We start from the raw sequence: 20448 nt of genomic DNA on the forward strand, positions 1-20448 counted from the left end.
CTCCGGCAGACCGATGTGCTGTTGAGTTCAGCTGTGTCCTTACTGACGTTCTGCCAGCCGGGTCCGTACAGGTCCCAGATGTTACAGTCTTCTTGGAGAACTGAGCCCCATCTTCATGTAACGCCTCTTTTATTCCTGAAAACATTCCTTGTCTAAAATCTGCTCCGTCTGAAATTACTGTAGATACTCTTGCTTTCTTTTGAATAGTGTCAGCGCGATATATTTGTTTTTAATACTTTCCTCTTTTTTTAAAGATTTTATTTATTTGAGGGAGAGAGAGCGAGAGAACACGAATGAGAGAGCACGAGCAGAGAACCAGCGGAGGGAGAGGGAGAAGCAGACTTCCCACTAAGCCGGGAACCCGATGTGGGGCTCCATGTCAGGACCCCAAGATCATGGCCTGAGCCGAGGGCAGCTGCTTAACCGAGTGAGCCCCCCAGGCGTCCCCAACCCTTGACTTTTTATCATATAGTTCTTTATATTTAAAATGGGTTTCTCGTGGGGGACTTGTAGGTGGATCTTGACTTTGATCCATGTTGAATCTCTTTGCGTTGGAACGTTTAGACCATTGATAGGGTTATTGATAGGTTGGATTTATATCTACCACGTTCGTTTCTGTTTTCTTTGTTCCTATTCTTGTCTTCTGCTCTATTTCGTCCTTTTGTGGTTCTGAATGAGTGTGTTATACCATCCCATTTTCTCTCCTTGGTTAGCATATCAGTGACACTTAGATTTTTACTTTTTTTATTTTTTTTATTTATTTATTTGACAGAGAGAGATCACAAGTAGATGGAGAGGCAGGCAGAGAGAGAGAGAGAGAGGGAAGCAGGATCTCCGCCGAGCAGAGAGCCCGATGTGGGACTCGATCCCAGGACCCTGAGATCATGACCTGAGCTGAAGGCAGCGGCTTAACCCACTGAGCCACCCAGGCGCCCCAGATTTTTACTTTTTTTAGTGCTTACCCTAGAGTAGGAAGTAGACTTTTACAACTAATCCAAGTCCACTTTCAAATACCATTGCACTGCTTCCCTGGTAGTGGCAATACCTCATACTCACAAAACATTCCTAATTCCACCCTCCTGTCCCTCGTATTACAGGCGTCGTCATTCGTTTCATCGATGCATAAGCTATAATCGTATGGGTAATGTGTGGGTACCCGTAATCAAATATATTGTTGCTGTCATCTATTAGATCAGTTAAGAATAAAATAAAATAAAAATTTTTATTTTATTCCTTCTCCGTGCTCTTCCTTTCTGTGTAGATCTGTTTCTAGCCTGTATCATTCTTCTCTCTAAAGAACTTCTTTTAACGTTACTTACTGGCGACACATTCTACTATCTGTTTGTCTGAGAAAGTCTTCTTTTCTCCTTCGCTTTTTTTTTAAGGTTCTACTTACTTATTTGGCAGAATAGGAGAGCGAGCGCAGGGGGGGAGCGGAGGGAGAAGCACGCTTCTTGCTGAGCAGGGAGCCTGAGGTGGGGCGGGATCGCAGAACCCTGGGATCATGACCAGAGGCGAAGGCAGACGCTTCAGCGACTGAGCCCCCCAGGCGCCCTCTCGACTTTTGAAGGATGGTCTTGCAGGATACCAAGTTCTAGGGTGGTGGTTTTTCTCTCAGCAGTTTTAATACTTGGCTCTTGCGTTGCTTGTGTGATTTCTGAGGGGGAGTCTGATGTAATTCTTGTGTTTGTTCCTCTACACATAAAGTGTTTTTTCCCTTTGCCTTATTTCAGCATTTTTTTTCATTTTCTTTTATTTTCTCCAGTTTAGTTATGATCTTCCTTGATGCAGATTTTAGGTGTTTGTTCTGGCAGGGCTCTCTGAGCTTCCTGGGCCTGTGATTTGGTGTCTGACACTAAGGAAATTTTTAGACTTTAAATATTTTTCGTGTTTCTTTTTCTCTTTCTGACGTTCTCATTAAGCATGTGTTATACCTTGTGGTTGTCCACTGTCCTTCAACTCTTGCGTGTTCTCTTGTGGGTTTTTCCGGTCTTCTTCTCTCCCTGTTTTTCGGTTTTGGACGATCGTATTGAGCTGTCCTGAGGCCCAGAGATTCGTCCCTCGGCTGTGTCCAGGCCACTGACGAGCCCATCGGACACTTTCTTCATTTCTCTTAGGGTGCGTGTGATCCCTGGCATTCCTTTTTCAGTCTCTGTTAGAATTTCATCTCTCTGCTTCAGTTTCCCCTGTCGTCTTGTGTACTGTTGGTTTGCTTTTTCCATTAGACGTCTTGACATCATCACTTATCATTGTCTTAAACCCTCGTCTGCCAACGCCGGCGTTCCTGCCGTACCTGAGTTCTGACACTTGCTCTTTCTGTTCACAATTGTTCGGCCGCTTGGAGTCCCTTGAGACTCCAGATGCATTTTAGGGTGTGTTTCTCTGCTTCTGCCAAAGACGCCATCGGGATTTTGACATGTATTGTGCTGATTCCATAGGTTGCTTTGGGAAGTACTGACACTTTAAAGTGTAAAGTCTTCCCGTCCATGAAGATGGGACATGTTTCTATTTATTTAGGTCTTCTTTAATTTCTTCCAGCAATATTTTGTAGTTCACTTGTCCTTAACAGTCTCAAGACTGAACTGTCACAGAGTTCAGAACTCAGAGAGCCTCATCATGACCGGGCGCAGCCTCGTGATCCAGAGGTGACTGGGAGACCCGTGAGACAGGAGCATGTCAGGTTTCTGTGGGCAGACCTAGAAAGAGAACCCAAGTCCCCTTCCCTTTGCCGTGGGCCGGAAAACTCTCAGAGGTAGAAAATAGTAAATAGTATCGATTTCTTAAAGTCCCATCAGATATCATAACACCAGCACTCATAGTATGTGACTGAGTATTATCGTTTAAGAGATTTTGTAAGCTGCCTGTGTTGGAAGTGAACTGCCCTTGGTGTATGTCCGTCTCCGTGCTGAGGGCCGCCATTGGTAGGGATGTCATGTGGTAGAGCACCTCATGCTCAGTGTGGAGAGATTTTCACTTAATGTGAAGATAGAACTTCAGAACATCATACCCTTTAACTTTCTTGACACCTGGCACGTTGTGGATATGCTAGGAAGAGCACACACTAGCGGATGTCAGAACAGGAGCTTTCTGGACCTTTCGTTCTTGAGCGGACCCTCCTGGGGTTCCGTGCCCTGTTCAGACGGCGTGGCGACGTCACATGACCTTCTTTTCATGAGCGCTTGTCCTGTGGATGTCTAGCCCTGGCTTCTTTAATAGAGCACTGGGAGCCATTTTCTGCCACGCACCAGGTCCTTCCTGGAGACCCCGTGGCCGTGCTGGGGCCCTTGTCTTCCTTCACAGGGTCTGCGTGCTCTGGTACGGGACTCTGGCTTGAGCCGCAGCACTGAGTTTGCTTTTCCTTGCAGACCGTGCCACTCTAGGGCCCTGCGCGCGGACCCCTCGGCCAAGAAGTGCTTGGTCATGGACGCAGATGACGAGGCAGTCCTGAACCTCATTGCTGAGTGCGAGTGGGACTTGAGCAACCCTCCTGGGAGCACAAGTTCCAGCCAGAGGGAGCGAGAGGCCGACCTCCGTAGTTCTCAAGGTAGGCTGCTACTCCACCGCGAAGGCCCAGTGGGCCCAGCTTGTGCTGGGAGCTGGTCGTCTCTGGCCTCCTGATACACAGCTGTGCTTTCCAGAAAACGGACCTTTACCTGGCGAATCCCCGTGACGTCTCTGTGAACTTGAAAATACTAGTGGTTTGGATTCTAGAATTGTGACAGATGATGTCACCGTAATTGAGTATATAGTTCTGCATGCATGGCTGTTCAAACTGTCCTTCCTCAGGTAGACCACGATTTTACTTACAGGGAGACTCGGAAGTTCAGAGTAGATGGGGGAAGTGTCCTGTGGTTGGTGACACTGGTGTCCGTCCCCACCGCGAGGGGGTATTCACTTGGCTTAAGAGACGCGTGGTGCTCAGCCGGCCAGGTTCAGAGCTTTAGACCGGACACGGACGTCGGGTTTCTTTGTGGCGTGTGGGCTTCTCCACAGGCTTTGCTCGGGGCCTCCGTTTTCCACCAGGACTTGTGTATGTGCGCCAGCTCCATTCCTTCTGTTTCGAGTTTCTGAGAAATCTTCCTGAAGACAACAGGTTTAGGCATTCACTTGGGCTAGAAGCCCAGGACTCGCCCGCTGGCACAAGGACATCTGCCCGGTGGGTGTCCTCGCCAGCTCGTCGCGGTCAGTCTTTTCAGGTGTGGCTCCTCTGGGCGCGTGGTCGGGCTTCCTCGTGGTTCTCACGCACACTTCCCTGAAGACCGCTGGTGGGACGCTTCTGCTCCCGTCTGTTCCCCTCCCGGGTTTCTCTTCTTAGTCTTGGGTCAGAAGAGTTCTTTCTCTGTGGTTCTCTTCGTGCAAGGCCTTTCTCAGCTGTAAGTGCCGCAGCCTCCCCTTCTCCGGCTTGCCTTGCGTGTGCCCGACCGCTCTCGAAGAGGAGAGGCTCTCGCCGTCCAGCTTGTGAGTTCTGTTCTCTCCGTGGTTTGTGCTTTCTGTTGCGCTTGGTTTACAGGAAATCTCCGTCTGCCCCACGCCTGTGAAGAGGCTGCCTTCTCAGTCGGTAACTGTGGCGCATCTGTTGATTGAGCTGACGAGCCTCTCTCTGCGCTCGGCCGGCGTTGGGTCGCTTGTCGCGTCTGCGTGCTGGCGTGGTGCCGTCCCCCGCCCCCGCAGCCGCGCCATCCGTGCTAAGGCCAGGCGGGGCGAGTCCACCTGCACTGTCCCCTTTTCCTTGTTTAGTTGTGTCCCAGATAGCTGTCACACGCTGTCAGAAGGTAAAGATGGAATTTCTGATGAAATAAAACTTTTCAAATGTTTTTTAATAAAATAGAATCCAGACATCTGTTGAGCCCTCGGTCAGCACAGCCTCAGTGTGGGGACTCCATCAAGACGGGCCATGAGAAGAGGAAGGGCAGCTCTCGAGGCTGTGGTCCAGAAAAGAGTCTTCAGGACCAGTACTGGGGGGAGCCGCCCCTGCAGTGTGGACAGCACGTGCACTTCACCCCACACCCGGGTGAGCAGTCTCACGCTTACAGTCCCTTTCCTTCTCCTACAATCCTTTGTAATTCCCAAATGCTAGATTTTTCCTCACTTTTTTGTTGTGCGTGTTAAGGTACTTTCGGGTGGGTGTCCGTGCGTGTGTGCACGTACGCACGCGTGCACCCTGGCGCACACGCACGCACGATCGCCTTTTTCCCTGCAGGCACTGGTCGCTGCAGCCAGAGAACTCGGTCTGCTGAGGGCTGCGTTCTGCCCTCCCTTACAGATTCCGCAGACATTGAGGACTCGACCCTTTCTCAGAAGTCAACTTTGTCAGCACAAAAGGTGTTAAATCCATTGCCCGCTCCTGAAAAGTACAGAAAGCGAAGAACGCCTGGCAGGAGATCCCAGGCTCCTGCGGACCAGGAGGGTCTGAGACGCCTGGAGAGACCGACCATGTCGTCGAGCCCCGAGGAGACTCTGAGCAGGCAGAGTGGCTCAGAGGGCCGGAGTGAAAGGACCTTGTCTCGCTCAGAGGTGTCGGAGCCTGAGGACGAGGAGCCCTGCGGCAGGAGTGGCACCAGAGAGGTGAGTGCGAGAGCCAACGGGACTAGGTGGTGAGGCGGGGCTGCTGAGCCTTCCGTGCTCCCTCTCCCACCCCTGCCCTCGCTGGCCCCCAGCGGGAGAAGCTTGTGTACGGGTTTCCCCGCAGCACGGCGACCTCATGGTCGGTCGGTGTGTGCCTCTGGGCTCCACGCCCCCTCCCGCCGCTCTCCGCGCTTTGAGGCGAGAGTGTAGGCACAGGCAAGGGGCGGTTGATCTGTGCTTGTCTCGGAGGCGGAATCTGTCCTCTTGGCCAGGGAGCCATCAGGGGTCCTGGTGTGGCGGTGTCCTGCACGTGCATCCTGTGGTTTTCCAAAGGCCTCATCCTCTGTAAGGACAGAGAGTCCTCCCAGCCTCTCAGTGACCCAGAGCCACATGGGCAATGACTCGGTTGCCGTTGTCCCTGGGTTTGTTGGAGATGGAGGCACGAAGTGGTGGGAATTGGGGCCGACCGCAGGCACAGGCAGAGCAGACTGTGGCAAGGCGGCCTGGCCCGTCGCGGCTTTGGCAGACAGGAGCTGGCCTCCCACGGGGTTGGTTAGGGGCGGTTTTGCTTCCTGTGGTCGGTCCTGAGTTGCGAACAGGGAGAAAAGTCAGGACAGCTATCGCTTAACTGATCGAGTTCTGGCCACTGGGCCAGTTGTTACGGGGGTCATGGTTTGGCCCCCTGGCTGGTTGCTGTAGATCGAGGGTCAGAAGGCTGCTCTCCTAGAGGGTCTGGTCATGGCCTGTACGGTCAGTCTCTCACTGTCTGGATTGAGGAAAAGAGAAAAATGAGGCTCTCTATGAGATAGGAACATGCCTGGGCCCTTCCCGTGCCCCAGAGGTCTGGCCTCACTCTCCACCCAGCGCAGAGCTTCGCCCAGAGAACTCACACAGGTGCTGTGGGGGCTGGGACTTTGCATTTGCAGGAGGAGCCCACAAGGCCTTTGCGGCCTCGTGGAGACCATCCTCACAGCCGGCACTGCCCTTAGCTCCTCGGGTGCAGACGGAAGCTTAAGTGAGCACACTGAGGACCCTGGCTCTGTCACCCGCGCCTGAGGACAAGTGTCCAGACACGACTTCCGATGGAGATGTTAGTGCCCGGTGCTCCCTGGGACACTCAGCCTTAGCTTGTTGGGGCGAGTGCCAGGCTTTCGTGTCTTCATGCTCCCCCCACCCGCCGTGGGACCTTGGGCAGAGCGGTGCTTGCTTGCTTGGCTGCTTCTGGGGGGCGTGGGGTGGGCGGTGGTGGCAGGCGCTGAGGAGCTGTCCCCGCTGGGGTGGCTTTACCTGCCTCCTTGCTGGGCCTCTGCCCTTCAGAGTTCCTTAAGTGGAAAAGCCCTCTGGAGGTTAGCTCACTGCAGAGCCCTCAGTGGGGCTCTCCCCGGCCTTCTGCTTGGAGCTGCTCCCTGGGGACCTGGGACTAACCTGTGTCCCAGCTCTGGTGGTCGGTCCAGAGACACATGTGAGCTTCTGTGCCCTCCCTTGCTAAATCCCCAGACTCTTAGGAAGTGGGCAGGAGAGCAGAGGCCATCCCCCTTTCTTTGATAATTTTTCTATATTATCAAATTTAATAATTTATCTAAATTTCTAATTTATCTAAATAATTTCTAAAAGGAGGAAAAGAGAGAAATGATGTGCACGCTGACATAGCCCTGGTGGGATGGGCCCTGGATGGAGTTGTGATGGTCTCTCCGGGCAGCCCTTCTGCCCACATCGTCCTGGCCTGACCACCATCTGGGCCAGTGTGTGACGTCATTACATTCAGGGCTTTCCGGGTGCCCGTGACCGTTGAGGCCAAGACTGGCTCTGATGGGTCTCCAGCCTCCAGGGGTCCCTGTGGAGTGGTTCGAGAGGGCCCAGAACAGGCCATTGTGAGAGCTGTCACAGCCTTAGAGCTTAAACCATGATGTGGATTTCATGACCATCATCTCGGTATGACTCCTTCTCATGCACCCTTTAGTTCCTCCTGGAACAGGGATGTCACCGGAGATGCACATCCTCGTGCTACCTCTGCAGCCTGTGGCCTCTGGATGGCCCTGTGCTCCACCTGTCTGTGGGATGCAGGTGTCAGCATGAGGCACGGAGGGTACCGGGCAGGCCTGTGTCGGGGCTTCGCGTCAGGCAGTAGCTCCTGGTCTCAGCGTCACGGCTCTCTCCATTGCAGGAGGTTCCCAAACTGTACTCTGCTGTGCCACCCGGGAAGAAGGCTGCGCTGGAGGTGGCACTTCTGGAGGCGCTCCTTGACCTGGTGGACAGGTACTGGAGCGGCTGCAAGTCCCTGCATGGCAATGAGGTGTTCCGGGGTGAGTCGTGAGGGGTGGTCCACTCAGACCCTCACTCGGGGCCCCTCCGGGCAGCATTCCCGTTTGCACGTGCTGGTCTCCTGCTGCGTTCTGTGTGGGGCCCACACTTTGTTCGCTCCTCCCCACTGGCTGTCACTGTCCCCACTGCACTGCACGGAGCATCTGGACAGCCTCCCACAAAAGCAGCTGGTGGCTTCCGTGGGGTGTGGGACATGAGGGGTGTTGTGCAAGCCTCTGGCTGTTGGCTTTCCCACCTACTGGCACCCTGGGGTTTAACGGAGATGCCTGGTCACCTGGTTTTGTTGGAGATGCTGTTCACAGAGGATTGACCCTTGTTGTTCTGTTTTATGGGAAGGTTTAGAAAGATCGAAAAGCTACTGCTATTTCCTTCGCACCCTCTGAACATGTGATCCTGTGTAGGGCCCTGGTTTGCTGACTTTTCACTGGGAATGAGGCACGGGGGGTGGTCCCTTCCCAGGGAGGACTTGGCTTTGCTTCTGCCTGTGCCGGGTGCAGGAGTGCACTGCGCACCCTTCTTCCGGAATGTGAGATGCTGCACCCCGGGGTGGCAGCTGTCTCTTTCTCCCGAAGCCCAGAGTTCAGCCTTCAGTGTCCCAGTGGGAGCAGGAGCTTGCCGACAGGTCTTTCCTGTCCACAGACCGTGGGCCCTGCCCGGAGCTGAGCTGTCGTGGCCCTTTAGCTTCTCCTCCTGCAGTCAGGACTCCCCAAAGAGCCGGAGCCCGCGGCTCCTCATCCCGTAAACCGCACCCTTTCTCCCGGTCGTGCAGCTGCCAGACTGGGTTTGGGGTCCAGGCCAGGAGCAGGCGGTGCGGTGGAGGAGAGCATGGCAGACCGCTAGGTCATCCAGCCAAACAGTCTGGTCATGGCCTTCTCTTCAGGGACACCTTTGCTGTCAAAACTGTTTTCCTGTCTCTCCATCTCCCATCCGTGATTGGGCGAGTGGACACAGAGGCCTGAGTGAGGTGCTGTCGGAGGTGCGTGTGCCTTTGCCAGACTCCTTGCTGGTCAGTGTTTTCGAGGCTTGTCGTTTGTGTCGCTCAAGACGCATGAAAGGACCTCGTTTATACTTCGTCCCTTCAGCATAAACGCCGTCCAACGTCTGGTTTTTACTCCTAGCCCAGGCAAGACATATTTTGTCCTCGGTGCAAGCATTTACAGCAACTCAGGAGAGTTCAACAAGTGCGAGTGAGGAAATGAGCTTCCTTACGCTGGAGAATAAGCCTCTGCAGCAGCGCCTTGCTGAGCCGCAACGGTACCGCGTGAAGATGGGCGAGCTGGCGTCGGACCTCAGCGAGGCGCGGAAGCAGGTGGTAAGGATGCGCCTTCGTGCTACTTCCGTCCGTGCGTGTGTAGGGTAGGGGCACTGTTTCGACTCCATGGGTAAGAGGAACACTTCCAGGGCGCCTGGGGGTTCAGCAGGTTGAGCCTCTGCCTTCCGCTCAGGTCATGATCCTGGGGTCCTGGGGTCGAGCCCTGCATCGGGCTCTCTGCTCAGTGGGGAGCCCGCTTCCCCTCTCTCTCTGCCTGCGTATGATCTCTGTCTGTCAAATAAATAAAATCTTTTTAAAAGGTCAGGGGGACGCTTCCCCTTAGCTGCCATCAGGCCGTAACAGCAGGGCTCCCCACCCCCTGCCCCCGGGCACTGCCTCCTGCTACCTCCCAAACCCTACACGACAGGGGTTTGAAGATCACAGCGGCCCTGCTTGTCCGAGCCCTGCCTCTCCTGTGTGAGAGGCCGAGTGGGGGTGAGAGCATAGATGAAGCTGGGCTTGAGGTAGAGATTTTGTGGCCCCGGTGCTCACTGGCCCAGGCTGCCTAGACCACTGGTGAGAAAGTTCCAGTTAGCTGGGTGATCCTGGGGTCCCCGCCGCTGTCCTGCCTGCACCAGCCAGCACAGGCCGTGATGTGCTGTTGGACCGGAGGGACTTCCTCCACCAGGTGGTGCCCAAGGGCTGCCAGAGCCAGCTCAGCCAAGAGCCTAGCTGGGCCGGCGTCCTTGTCCTTCCTAACCTCATGATAAGACCATTACGTCTAAATGCCTATGTTAAAAAAATGGAAAGATCTCGAACAACCTAATTTATACCTCAAGGAACTGGAAAAAGAAAAGCCAACTAAACCCCAAAGTTAGCAGGAGGTAGGAAGGAAATTGTAAACATCAGAGCAGAAATAAATCAAATAGAGAATTAGAAAAATAATGGGGGAAAAAAACTAAGTTGAGTTTCTGAAAAAAATACACAAAATCCACAAACCCTTAGCTAGACTAAGAAAAAAAAGACTTAAAATCACAAATGAAAGAGGAGACATCGGGGCGCCCGGGTGGCTCAGTGGGTTAAAGCCTCTGCCTTTGGCTCAGGTCATGATCCCAGGGTCCTGGGATCGAGCCCCGCATCGGGCTCTCTGCTCAGCAGGGAACCTGCTTCCTCCTCTCTCTCTCCCTGCCTCTCTGCCTGCTTGTGATCTCTGTCAGTCAGATAAATGAATACAAATCTTAAAAAAAAAAAAGAGGAGACATCCCAGTGGATGCCTCAGAAATAGAAAGGGTCATAAGGGAGTGTTACAAGTGCTTGTAAGGGGGCACACTGGACAACCTAGGAAAAAATGGGTAAATTCCTAGAGACGTACATCCTGCCAAGACCACATCAAGAAAATAAAGGGTGCACCTGGGTGGCTCAGTTGGTTAAGTGTCGGACTCTTGATTCTGGCTCAGGTCATGATCTCAGGGTCATGAGGTCAAGCCCCATCTTGGGCTCCATTTGGGATTCTCTCTGTCCCTCTGCCTCTTTCCACTGCTCCTGTCTGTGTACCACCACCCACCCCCCAAAGAAGAAAGAAAGTCTGAACAGACCAATAACAAGAAAGGAAATTGAGCAATAATAAAACCTCCCAAAAAAGAAGAGCCCAGAACCAAATGGCTTCGTGGCATAATGCTATTGCATATTTTAGGAAAAATTAATACTCTTTCATAAACGCTCCCAGAAAACAGAAGTAGAGGGAACACTTCCATACCCATTTACGAAGCCAGCTTCACCCTGATAGCAAAAAAGGAAAAACACCGCAAGAAATCTAGAGGCTAATATCTCCGATGAACATAATCTAATATGTTCCACAATAAAGTACTAGGAAATCAAATTCAAGAACACATCAAAAAAAGTATATACTATTACCAAGTGGGATTTCCTCCTGGAGTGCAAGGTTCAAAAATGCTCTTTAACGCACCACATAAACAGAAGGAAAGAGCAGAACTATACAATCATCTCAATAGAAGGGGAAAAGCATTCAACAAAGCTCATCATTCCATCCATCATCAAACGTTTCAAGAAAATAGGTACATAAGGTTTCCTCAACACCCTAAAGGCCACTTAAGACAAGGCCACAGCTATCCTGTGATCGGTGGGGGAAAACCAAACCTTGCTTTCTGAGCTGAGAGCCACCACTGGACACACACAAGCACTCCTGTGGGGCCTGCTCAGCACAGCCCTGGCAGTGGTAGCAAGAGCACGCGGGAGATTGGAGAGGAAGAAGGAAGATCATCTGTTAGCGGAGGACAGGATTGCGTGTATAAAAATATCTTTTTAATTTTGAAGATTTTATTTATTTGACAGAGATCACAAGTAGGCGGGGGGGGGGGGGGGAGCAGGGAGCCTGACGTGGGGCTCGATCCCAGGACCCTGAGATCACAACCTGAGCCAAAGGCAGAGCCTTAACCTGCTGAGCCACGCAAGCTCATATAAAAAATCTGTATAAAAAAATCTTAAAGACTCACAACAACAACCACAAAAATGCCTTAGAACTAATAAATGTAGTGACGTTACGGGACACAATATAATAGAGATCAGTTGTTTCTTAATGCCCACAATTTATCTGAAAAGAAAACAACCCTATTGATGATAGCATCAAAAAGAATAAAGTACTTGGGAATATATTTAACCAAGGAAGTTAAAGATTCTAACGCTGAGGACTGTAAGACGTGGATGAAAGAGGTCAAGGACACAAATGGGAGAATATCCCATGTTCATAGATTGAAAAATTCATAGTGTTTGAAAATCCACACAACTGTAGGTAATCTACAGATTCCGAGCAATCCCCGTAAAGATTCCAGTGGCATTTTTTGCAGAAATTAAAAAGAAATGTAAAATTTAAATAACTGCTTTTCTTAAAATTTGCATTCTCCTTTTTCTATTTTTGTGAAAGGTCTCCAGTGGCCAAAGCTGTCTCGAAAAAAAAAAACAAACAGAGTTGGAGATCTCACACTCCCTTGTTTCAAATTCTGTTATGAGGGAAGCTCTGCTGACTGAAGCAGGACGGTGCTGGCGTAAGAACAGGCGGTGGGTGGCGGGACAGGGTGGAGACCCAGAAATCACCCCATAGACTGGGCGTGATCTGGGCACCAAGAATACACAGCAGGGAGAGGACAGTTTCTTCAATAAGTGGTGCTGGGGAGACTGGGCCCTTAGCGCCATCCACAGACGTCAACTCAGAATGGATTAAAGATTTAAATGTAAAACTTGAAACTATAGAATTTCTAGGAAAAAAAAAACCCGCAAAGGCTCCTTGATAGGGTCTTGGTGATGATTTTTGGATTTGACACCAGAAGTATAGGCAGCAAAAGCAACGATGCCTTAACAGGTGAGGCTCCGTCAAATGAGCTTGTGCCCAGCAGAGGACGGTGTCCCCCACCTGAAACGGCGGCCTGCGGGCTGGGAGGACGCGGCTGCCCAGGGCGGGGAGGTGTTGGGGACGGGCTGCGCCGTGGCCGCGGGGGACTGACTAGGTCCAGGACCGTAGCTGCTCGAGCCGGAGCAGGTCTGCGAGTTTGCTGTGACAGTAGCTTCGCGGTGCTGTCCTCACGGGAGAACTGCTCGCTCTGCACGCGAAGGGACGCTCACCTGCCGGACCGTGTGGACGTGGCCGGTGCCCGCGCGTCTCTGGCCACTTTAGTTTTGCGGTCGGTCTGGCCTCGTGCCAGAGGAAGCCCCGTTTGCCTGGCCGACCGTCCTGGCTGAGGTCTCGTGTGTGCCATCTGTTTGGTGGGCTCCTCCTTTAAAAGGTTGGTCCTGGCCGGTTGTGTCCTGTGGGCTGGGACGTCGCCACCAGCTGGGTCTGAGCGTCCACTGAGCCTCGGGGCGTGTGGGGTCGCTGCCCGGCCCGTGACCCCGGAGTGCGGCCCCTGGGCAGCCGCACGTACTACCTGCCGCTCTCGTGGTCGGGCGTCCCAGCGCAGCCAGGCTGTGCGTGCGGCTCAGGCTCTGGCCGTCCCGGGCCAAGGGGGTGGCGGTCCCCTTTGGAGGCTTGATGGAGGCAGGCGACCCCCGAGGCTCACATGCAGGCAGCCGTGGCTCTGCGCACGGGGCCTCTCTTCAGGCCACCAGCTGCCGGTCAAAGCCCGAGAGCACCCGCTCCCGAGAGGGACGGGTCATCGCTGGTGCGTGCTGTGAGGGATAGGTTCTGGTGGGCCCACCCACGTGAGGGGAGGACACCAGGTGACGGCCGGAGCACCCTCGGGCCATCTCGGGAGCCACCCGCCCCAGCCTCTGCGACGGCCCTGTCCGCAGAAGGAGGGAGTGAGAACAGTGCAGGGTTGCTACGGTCCGTGCCTCCGGCACATCTGAGGTTGTCTGTATTTTATGACAACTGCCATCTCCGAGATCCCCCACAAAGCTTTGCTTTTACAGAAAAAGATGAAAAATAAAAACAGTGAAGTGATCTGGGCGGCCTCGCCTGGTCTGTAGACACGCGGCGTGCTCGCACACACCCGAGTGGTGAGTGCACGTAGAAAGGACCAGAGCCCCGTGAGCGCCCCGTAATCGCTGTGCAGAACGTCATTTTCGTGGGCAGTGTTGACCCATGGGACACAGCATGGCCTGTTAACCATGAGAACAAAGGACCACGGCTTTGGGGTTTGGCACAGATGTGTGGGTTACCCCCCGTTTCCCTGAGTTTGGGACTGGTGGAATCCGGGCAGACAGGCCCCAGGTGTCTGCTCCGAGTGGTGCCGTGTGACATGGAGGACGCAGCTCCTTGCCTCCGACGGCGGGCTAACCGACCCTGAACCCCCAGGCTGCCCCAGAGCCCTATTCCGTGCCCGTCTGAGAGCCGCCCCAGGAACGCCGTCGGGAGCTGCTCCTCGCGGTTCTGAAGGGCCCGTTGCCGATCTTGCTTTCCTTCCTGCTGTGAAGACGTGGGTTCTGCAGTCGCTTCTCCTCAGGTCCTGATGTCCAGGGCACTGGCCTTAGCAGAGGCCTTGCTCCTGAGCCTTCCCAGCGCGGCTCCTGGCAGTGGTGCGGTGCATGCTGGAGTGTGACCGGTCCGTGCTCCTGCCCAGCCTCCACGGAGACCTTCATCCGGCCCAGGCCCCAGCCCCTGCCCTCTAGGAACTCAGCACATTCTGGGGAGACCGGCCATGAGACTCAGCTGGCCAGGCAGGAGTCCTGTACACCCAAGAGTGTGTGTGCACACAGAGGGGCCGGTGCACGGGGTGGGCTCTCAGCAGAGAGAGAGAGCGTTGGTTTCCTGAAAACAAGGGCCCCTGTCACCCTGAGACTGAGATGCTCGCTCCCCTAGTGGGATACGCCTGCTGGTTTCTGCTCTGGGCAGCAGGCAGCTTGGATGGCCTGTGTCCCACCAGCTCTCACAGTGGTCTCCGTGACCTGCCCTCCCCTTTGGTCTCCACGGCGTGCTGGGCATGGCCACCATCTCCGAGGGTGGGAAAGGCGGCCACAGCCGGCAGCTCCCGCCTGTGCTGAGGATGGCAGGTAGGATCGCACGTGCTTGCGTGCTGAGGACAAGAGCAGAACGGGGCTCCTGCGGGCGGTGCCTGCCTTGGGGAGCACAAAGCCCTGGACAGGACTGCGCAGGGCTGGTGTACCGCCTGGCTCCTGCTCCTGCTCCTTGAGCAGGGACGGGGACCTGGGTTGTGGTGGCCACAGGACCTTCCTAGAGGATCCAGGGCTCCAGCAGCTCGTCTCCCTCACCAGAGATGCTGGGCACACAGCGTGCCCCCGTGGGACCTGTGTCCCCCCTGAGCGACACTGAGCTACTCAGCCGGGGGCCACTGTGAGTTCTGTTGTTCGCGTCGCGATTTATCGGTTATGACGCGTAAAGGCGAACTGATGTCTGGGGTCCAAAAGGTTTCCCGTGATTTTGTGTTTGCCTTTCACTGGGTCCGACTCCTCAGTTTCCTTGTGCTGTTCTGTGTCCTTAGGGTGACCTGAGACAACGTTTAGACAGATCTTTGGAGGAGAATAGCAGCTTAAAGGCTCTTTTGTTCAGCATGAGAAAAGAAGCAAAAAACACAGACACGGCAACTGCGTTAAACGTGCAGATCACCGGTGAGTCTGTAGTTTCCTCGCTAAGTTATTTGGCGGAAGCGGAGTGTGCAGACCCTTGCTGATAGACCCCATTCGCAGCTGCAGGACTCAGAACTCGGGTCCAGCAGGTGCTGGAAGTGCGGCAAGACCCTCTGGCTCCTGAGAGCCGCTCCCGCAGGCCCCGAGCAGGGGCTCCGCCGAGCCTCCGGGGTGGGCCGGGGGGCGGTGGTGTGGCGGACGTGGGGGCCCCCGCCTGCCGCTCAGGGTACCGATGGCCACACCTCTGCCGCCTGGCCCTCCGGAGTGGGGCAGTGGTTCTCTGCGGCCACTGCTCCCGCCAGGCCCACGCCACTTCCCCTCCACTGTCTTCACTTCTGTTCCGACGTTTCTCCCAAGGAGCGCGCGGAGGTTCCGACTCGGGGGTTTCGAGCGAGGAGCTGCTCGTGCCCGTCTGGCTGTGAACCGCACGGTCCTTCGGAGGCTTTCTCTTCCCTAAGGACCGGCCGCTGAGTGGTGTCTGGTTCTTCCCTCCCAGGGGTCCGAAAACTGCTCACGAAGGGCCTCAGGGCAGGTCTCGCCAGGTGTCCCGCTGGGCTCGGTCACACGGGCACAGCTGCTGTCAGGACCATCGCCCCAGCTGGTCGTCTTGGCGACACGACCGACTCCGCGCTCCTGTCACGCTCGCTCTCCAGGGTTGAGTTGGGCACCGAGTTCTTTGTCGCCTTTGCTCTAACTTCCAAGCAGACACTTCTCCCTTCTCGCGTGTCTGGAGACACATGGTCCTGCTCTCTGGCTCCCGGGCTCCCCCTCGCTCGGCCTTCGTTTCCGGGAAGCTCCGCTCAGCGGCAAGCCCGGGCCTTGCGCGGGCAGCTCCGCTCCTCTCCGGCACTCGCGGCACAGACTCGCTCTTCAGCTGGTTCTGAAGCGGCCGTCCCTGGTGTCGGCCTCCGGGTGTGGCTTCTGCGCTGCGAGGACAGTCGCTCTGTGCAGGGTCTGCCCTCTGCGGTTGGCCCTGCTCCTGCGACTTGCCCTCTGCGCTTCCAGGAGCGGCCCAGGCGGGGCTGCGACCCACGCGCAGGCCCTGTCCAGCCGCCCGCTTCTCTCTGGCAACCCGACCTGCCTGAGCGGGGCCCCTCACCAGCCTTTCCTCTGCAGTGCAAGCCTCTCTTGGGGGCACTGGATGGGTCAGCCTCAAGCGGTCTGGGTGGCAGGGAGCCCCTGGTGTGACTTCTTGGAGGCCGAGCCCCTCTCATGTCGGCCACGGGTCCCTGGTTGCCCAGCAGGGGCTTCTTCTAAAAATGAGGGACACTTCGTGGCTGCCCTGTTGCTGACCGCCCCTTCCCTCCCACAGATGCGGCCGCCATGCCAGGCTGACAGCACTCTCGTGCCTAGGTCTTGAGGCTGCCTCACCCCGGGGGCGGGAACGTGGCCTACGTGGCTCTGGTTCTGTCATCTAGTGTTGGTGTTGGACTGGGGGCAGGGGCCACTGCGGGATGTCAAAACCACGCCATCGCTGCCGTCTTCCCAGAATCCCACGGCCCTGTGCTAGGGGCGCCGGCGGTAGAGAGGCCGAGGACGGTGGCCTCATCCTAGCACTTTTAGGGCCCTCGGCCTCTGCCCTTGGAGCCTCCCAGTGTCCCTGCTGTCCCTCCGCCCACACCTCCCGCTCTGGCTCTCCTGGACTCTCGTGTAGTTTCCTGCGGATTTATTTGGATCCTGGTTTTGGGTTTCAGAGCCAATAAAGAATAGATTTCTTTCCCTGTCGAGCTGGAAACTCAGAGACAGGAGTCATGTGGATGGAATCCAGACACACTGTGTCACTGATGGTCGTGGGACCAGAGTACACATCAGAGACGTGGCCACTGCGGGCCACTTGTTGCTTGTCCCCAGAGCTGCAGGCCCTCCCCTCGGGCAAAGCCCGCTGCCTGGTGGAAGAGAGGGGCTGGAGGCCCTTTCCTGCTGGGAGCGGGTCCCGGAGTGGGGGTCTCCAGCTGGCACCAGACCCACGTCTGTCCCTACTCTGTGCCCTCCATAGGACGCTTGGTTCCTCGGATCCGGAGGGGCAGAGGCCCACGGTTGTCCTCGAGCGGCTCACAGGAACGGACCTTTTCCAAACGGCACTTTTCCTCGCCACCCTTGATCCGGCTTCAACTCTTGAGCCGTTGTAGGTTTCAGAACCTGCGGCTGAAGCTCGCTCAGTGATGTTCCGGCGTCTTCCTTCCAGGACTCCAGACGAGCGTGAAGAGGCTGGCCGGTGAGATCGTGGAGCTGAAGCAGCATCTGGAGCACTACGACAAGGTCCAGGAGCTCACGCAGATGCTGCAGGAGAGCCACAGGTGCCCACGCGGGGGGTGCGGGGGGGGGCCGGGCCAGCCCTGGGCGCGGTGGGGCTCTGAGGAGCCCGGCTGGTGTCACCGCGGGAGGGGTCCTGGGCCGCGTGGGTCTCTGCATTCCCTGGGAACTTCCTGAGCTTCCCCTTCTTAAGGAAAAGCGAGCCCCTTGTTGCCGCAGTATTCTGGGAGGTGTGACCTGAGGGTGTGACCGTGAAGTGTGGCCAGGAGAGGTGAGGGGCACAGGAGGCTTGGGGAGATACCTGGGCGTCCTGGTCTGCCCAGAGTGGTTCCTGTGGGTCCTAGAACATGGGGACTCCCTCTTTAGCCGGGTCGTGTGCTGCGTGGGGAGAAGAAAGTTGCTGGTGGTGTGGGGATGGTCAAGGCAGAAGCCCAGCTTTTATCCAGACAGTCGTGGGCTGGGAAGCGGGTAGAGGCTGGGTGCAGGGAGGAGGTTGGCTCCGGGGGCAGGTGGGCCGCTGGGTGGGGTGAGGCGAGGACAGGTCTCCTGCGCTCAGCACAGGCGCAGAGCCTGAGCCCGACGCACCCCTGCTCTCCCGCCTCTGGCTGAGGCCACCACGCCTCCCCCGGGCTTGAGTGCAGGGTGGCCATTGGTGGAGCCAGGCCGTGACCTCTCAAGGAGTCAGCCCAGGTTACAGAGGGGAAGGGGCTTCCAAGAGTGGAGCCACAGCAGAGAGAAGGGAAAGGTGGCCGTCACGGGTGCAGGGAGGGGGTAGTCGAGGCAGAATCGCTCCTAGAACCAGACGGCCCCCAGCTGCACTGTGGTGGGCTCCCCGTGGACGGAGCCAGCGGGCCAGGGACTGTTTCCTGGTGCCTCCACAGGACTTCTGTCCGTGGGGGTGAGCGTCTGTGGGAAGACGGTCCCTTGTCCCTGCTCACTGGGGCCGAGGGCAGTTTGCCGACGGCCGAGGGGGTACGTACAGTGCCGCTTCCTTCCTAAGGTGCTTGTCGTGGTAGAAGTGGCCGAAAGCACCACAAGCCCAAGACTGAGTTACACTGTGACACGTTGAATGAGTAGGGGGGCCCTTTACATTGGACCAGGAGCTACAGATACGCCAGACCAGGGTCTGTCTCTGGAGTTAGAACGTTGTTTGCTGACGTTACAGACTCGGGCAGTTTTCTCCCGGACAGGGTGGCCGCAGTGGAGGGGTGGTCCCCCATCGTGGGCTCTGTTCCTCCGCGCGGCACGGGGGTCCGGGGGCGGGGGTGCGGGTCGGACCCGGCGCCGCCCTCGCCAGAGGGCACAAGCCCATAGGAGGAGGCAGGGAGGTGTCCACGGGTCCGGCCAGGTGAGCAAGGACGCTGCCGGCCGGGGAGCAGCAGGCCGGACTTGGGGAGGGGCTCAGGTGTCGTCCCCACCCCTATGCTTTCCTCCAGCTCCCTGGTCAGCACCAATGAGCACCTCCTTCAGGAGCTGAGCCGGGTGCGGGCGCAGCACGAGGTCGAGGTGGAGCAGCTGCACTGGAGCTACCAGGAGCTCAAGAAGACGCTGGCCTTGTTCCCACACAGCCGCGTGGGCCGCTAGCCCCGGCGCTGCGCGTGCCCTGCCCCGCCCGGTACAGCGGCGCCACTTGTGCACCCGGTGTGCTTGCTGGCGAGGGCCGCTCTCCTGCTCGTCATCACCTCGTGCACTGAGACGTATTCGGGGCCCATCGCTCAGGTTTCTGACACGTCCGAAGTCAGGACGGGTCGGTCTGTGGGGAGTCCGCCCGCGGCCGTGCGTGGTGTGGCCTCTGCAAAGGCCGGCGACTGGGAGTGTCACTCCCCAGACTCCAGCAGCTGCTCACGTTTCCTGAAGCACAGCTGAGATTTTACCCAAAAAGATAACCTAAGCCCTTCACATGTTTTGAGACAAGAAACACTGATACATTTTGAGATCAACATTATTAATTTTTCATAAAATACTTGGAGACAAAGAAAACAGTATTTTTCTCCCTGATGTAGAAGAGAATGGCGTCTGATCACTAAGAGATTTTGTGTGACACTCAGTCTTTGTTTAATAAACACATAGATTGTTTTAAAAAGTGGCTCTTTATAAATTATAACTGAGTTTTTCTCATTGAATCCTTTCCTAAAAGAAGCTATGCACCAAGTAAGCAGGAGCAAGTACGTTCCAAGACTAATAGAAGGGACGCTTGGAGGCCAGGGCAACAGGAGCAGCACTGTTTGCCGACACGAACGTCCACACAGAAGTATCTCTGTCGGCCCCTCCCGCCCCGTGTTGCCCTCTTGCTTACGGTGCGTTTCTGAAAATTCGAGCAGAACAGGGCAAAATAGTAGCTTCTTAGTTTGGAAGCTTCATATCTTGTGTAAATAAATACTTGCTTTCTTTGGTAAAACAGAGTAATGTTTTAAAATAGCGCTAAGCTGATTTAGGAAGAAGACTGGGCAGGCCTAGAAGTTCGTGCTCGGTGGTGGCCATGCGTGCATCAGGCTCTGCTGCTGGAGCTTGGGGGTCCTGCATGTCCCTTGGGAGGGGACCTCCTCAGCACCCACCCTATCTGGTCCTGGCCGTGTCCTTCAGCGCCAGTTTCTGTAACTCAGCAGGGAAGTACGGCACACCAGATGTGGCTTTGTGCGGGGTGGGCTTTCTTTCATTATCAGATCTTTTTAAAATTTATTTAAAAGATTGTTCTGTTTTGTTTTGGTTTGGTTTTTTTTTTTTTTTTTTTTTTTTTTTTTAGATTTTTTAATTATTTGACAGAGATCACAAGTAGGCAGAGAGGCAGGCAGAGAGAGAGGAGGAGGAGGCAGGCTCCCCGCTGAGCAGAGAGCCCGATGCAAGGCTCGATCCCAGGACCCCGAGACCATGACCCGAGCCGAAGGCAGAGGCTTCAACCACTCAGCCACCCAGGCGCCCCAAATTTATTTAAAAGATTTTAGTATTAATCTATTTTAAGG

At 55.6% G+C, this 20448-nt stretch overlaps 1 protein-coding gene across 6 annotated transcripts in view; it reads left to right on the forward strand.

Moving 5' to 3' along the window:
* Positions 1-19795, forward strand: part of CEP72 (centrosomal protein 72) — a 32818-nt gene extending 13023 nt beyond the window's left edge. The window contains exons 5-13 of one of the 6 annotated variants that reach the window (XM_047730749.1): positions 3366-3544; positions 4829-5011; positions 5264-5565; positions 7730-7868; positions 9006-9199; positions 15091-15217; positions 17421-17532; positions 17708-17759; positions 18925-19058. In XM_047730749.1, coding sequence (XP_047586705.1) covers positions 3366-3544; positions 4829-5011; positions 5264-5565; positions 7730-7868; positions 9006-9199; positions 15091-15217; positions 17421-17532; positions 17708-17729 — 1258 coding nt within the window. In that variant the 3' untranslated portion in view covers positions 17730-17759; positions 18925-19058. Of the gene's footprint in view, positions 1-3365; positions 3545-4828; positions 5012-5263; positions 5566-7729; positions 7869-9005; positions 9200-9827; positions 10066-15090; positions 15218-17420; positions 17533-17681; positions 17830-18924 lie in introns of those variants that run through there. The other 5 variants (XM_047730745.1, XM_047730747.1, XM_047730746.1 and 2 more) reach the window with 5 other exon arrangements.
* The last annotated feature ends 653 nt before the right edge of the window (positions 19796-20448 follow it).

The sequence above is a fragment of the Lutra lutra genome, chromosome 5, assembly GCF_902655055.1.
Source record: "Lutra lutra chromosome 5, mLutLut1.2, whole genome shotgun sequence".
In the NCBI taxonomy this organism is placed as follows: domain Eukaryota; kingdom Metazoa; phylum Chordata; class Mammalia; order Carnivora; family Mustelidae; genus Lutra; species Lutra lutra.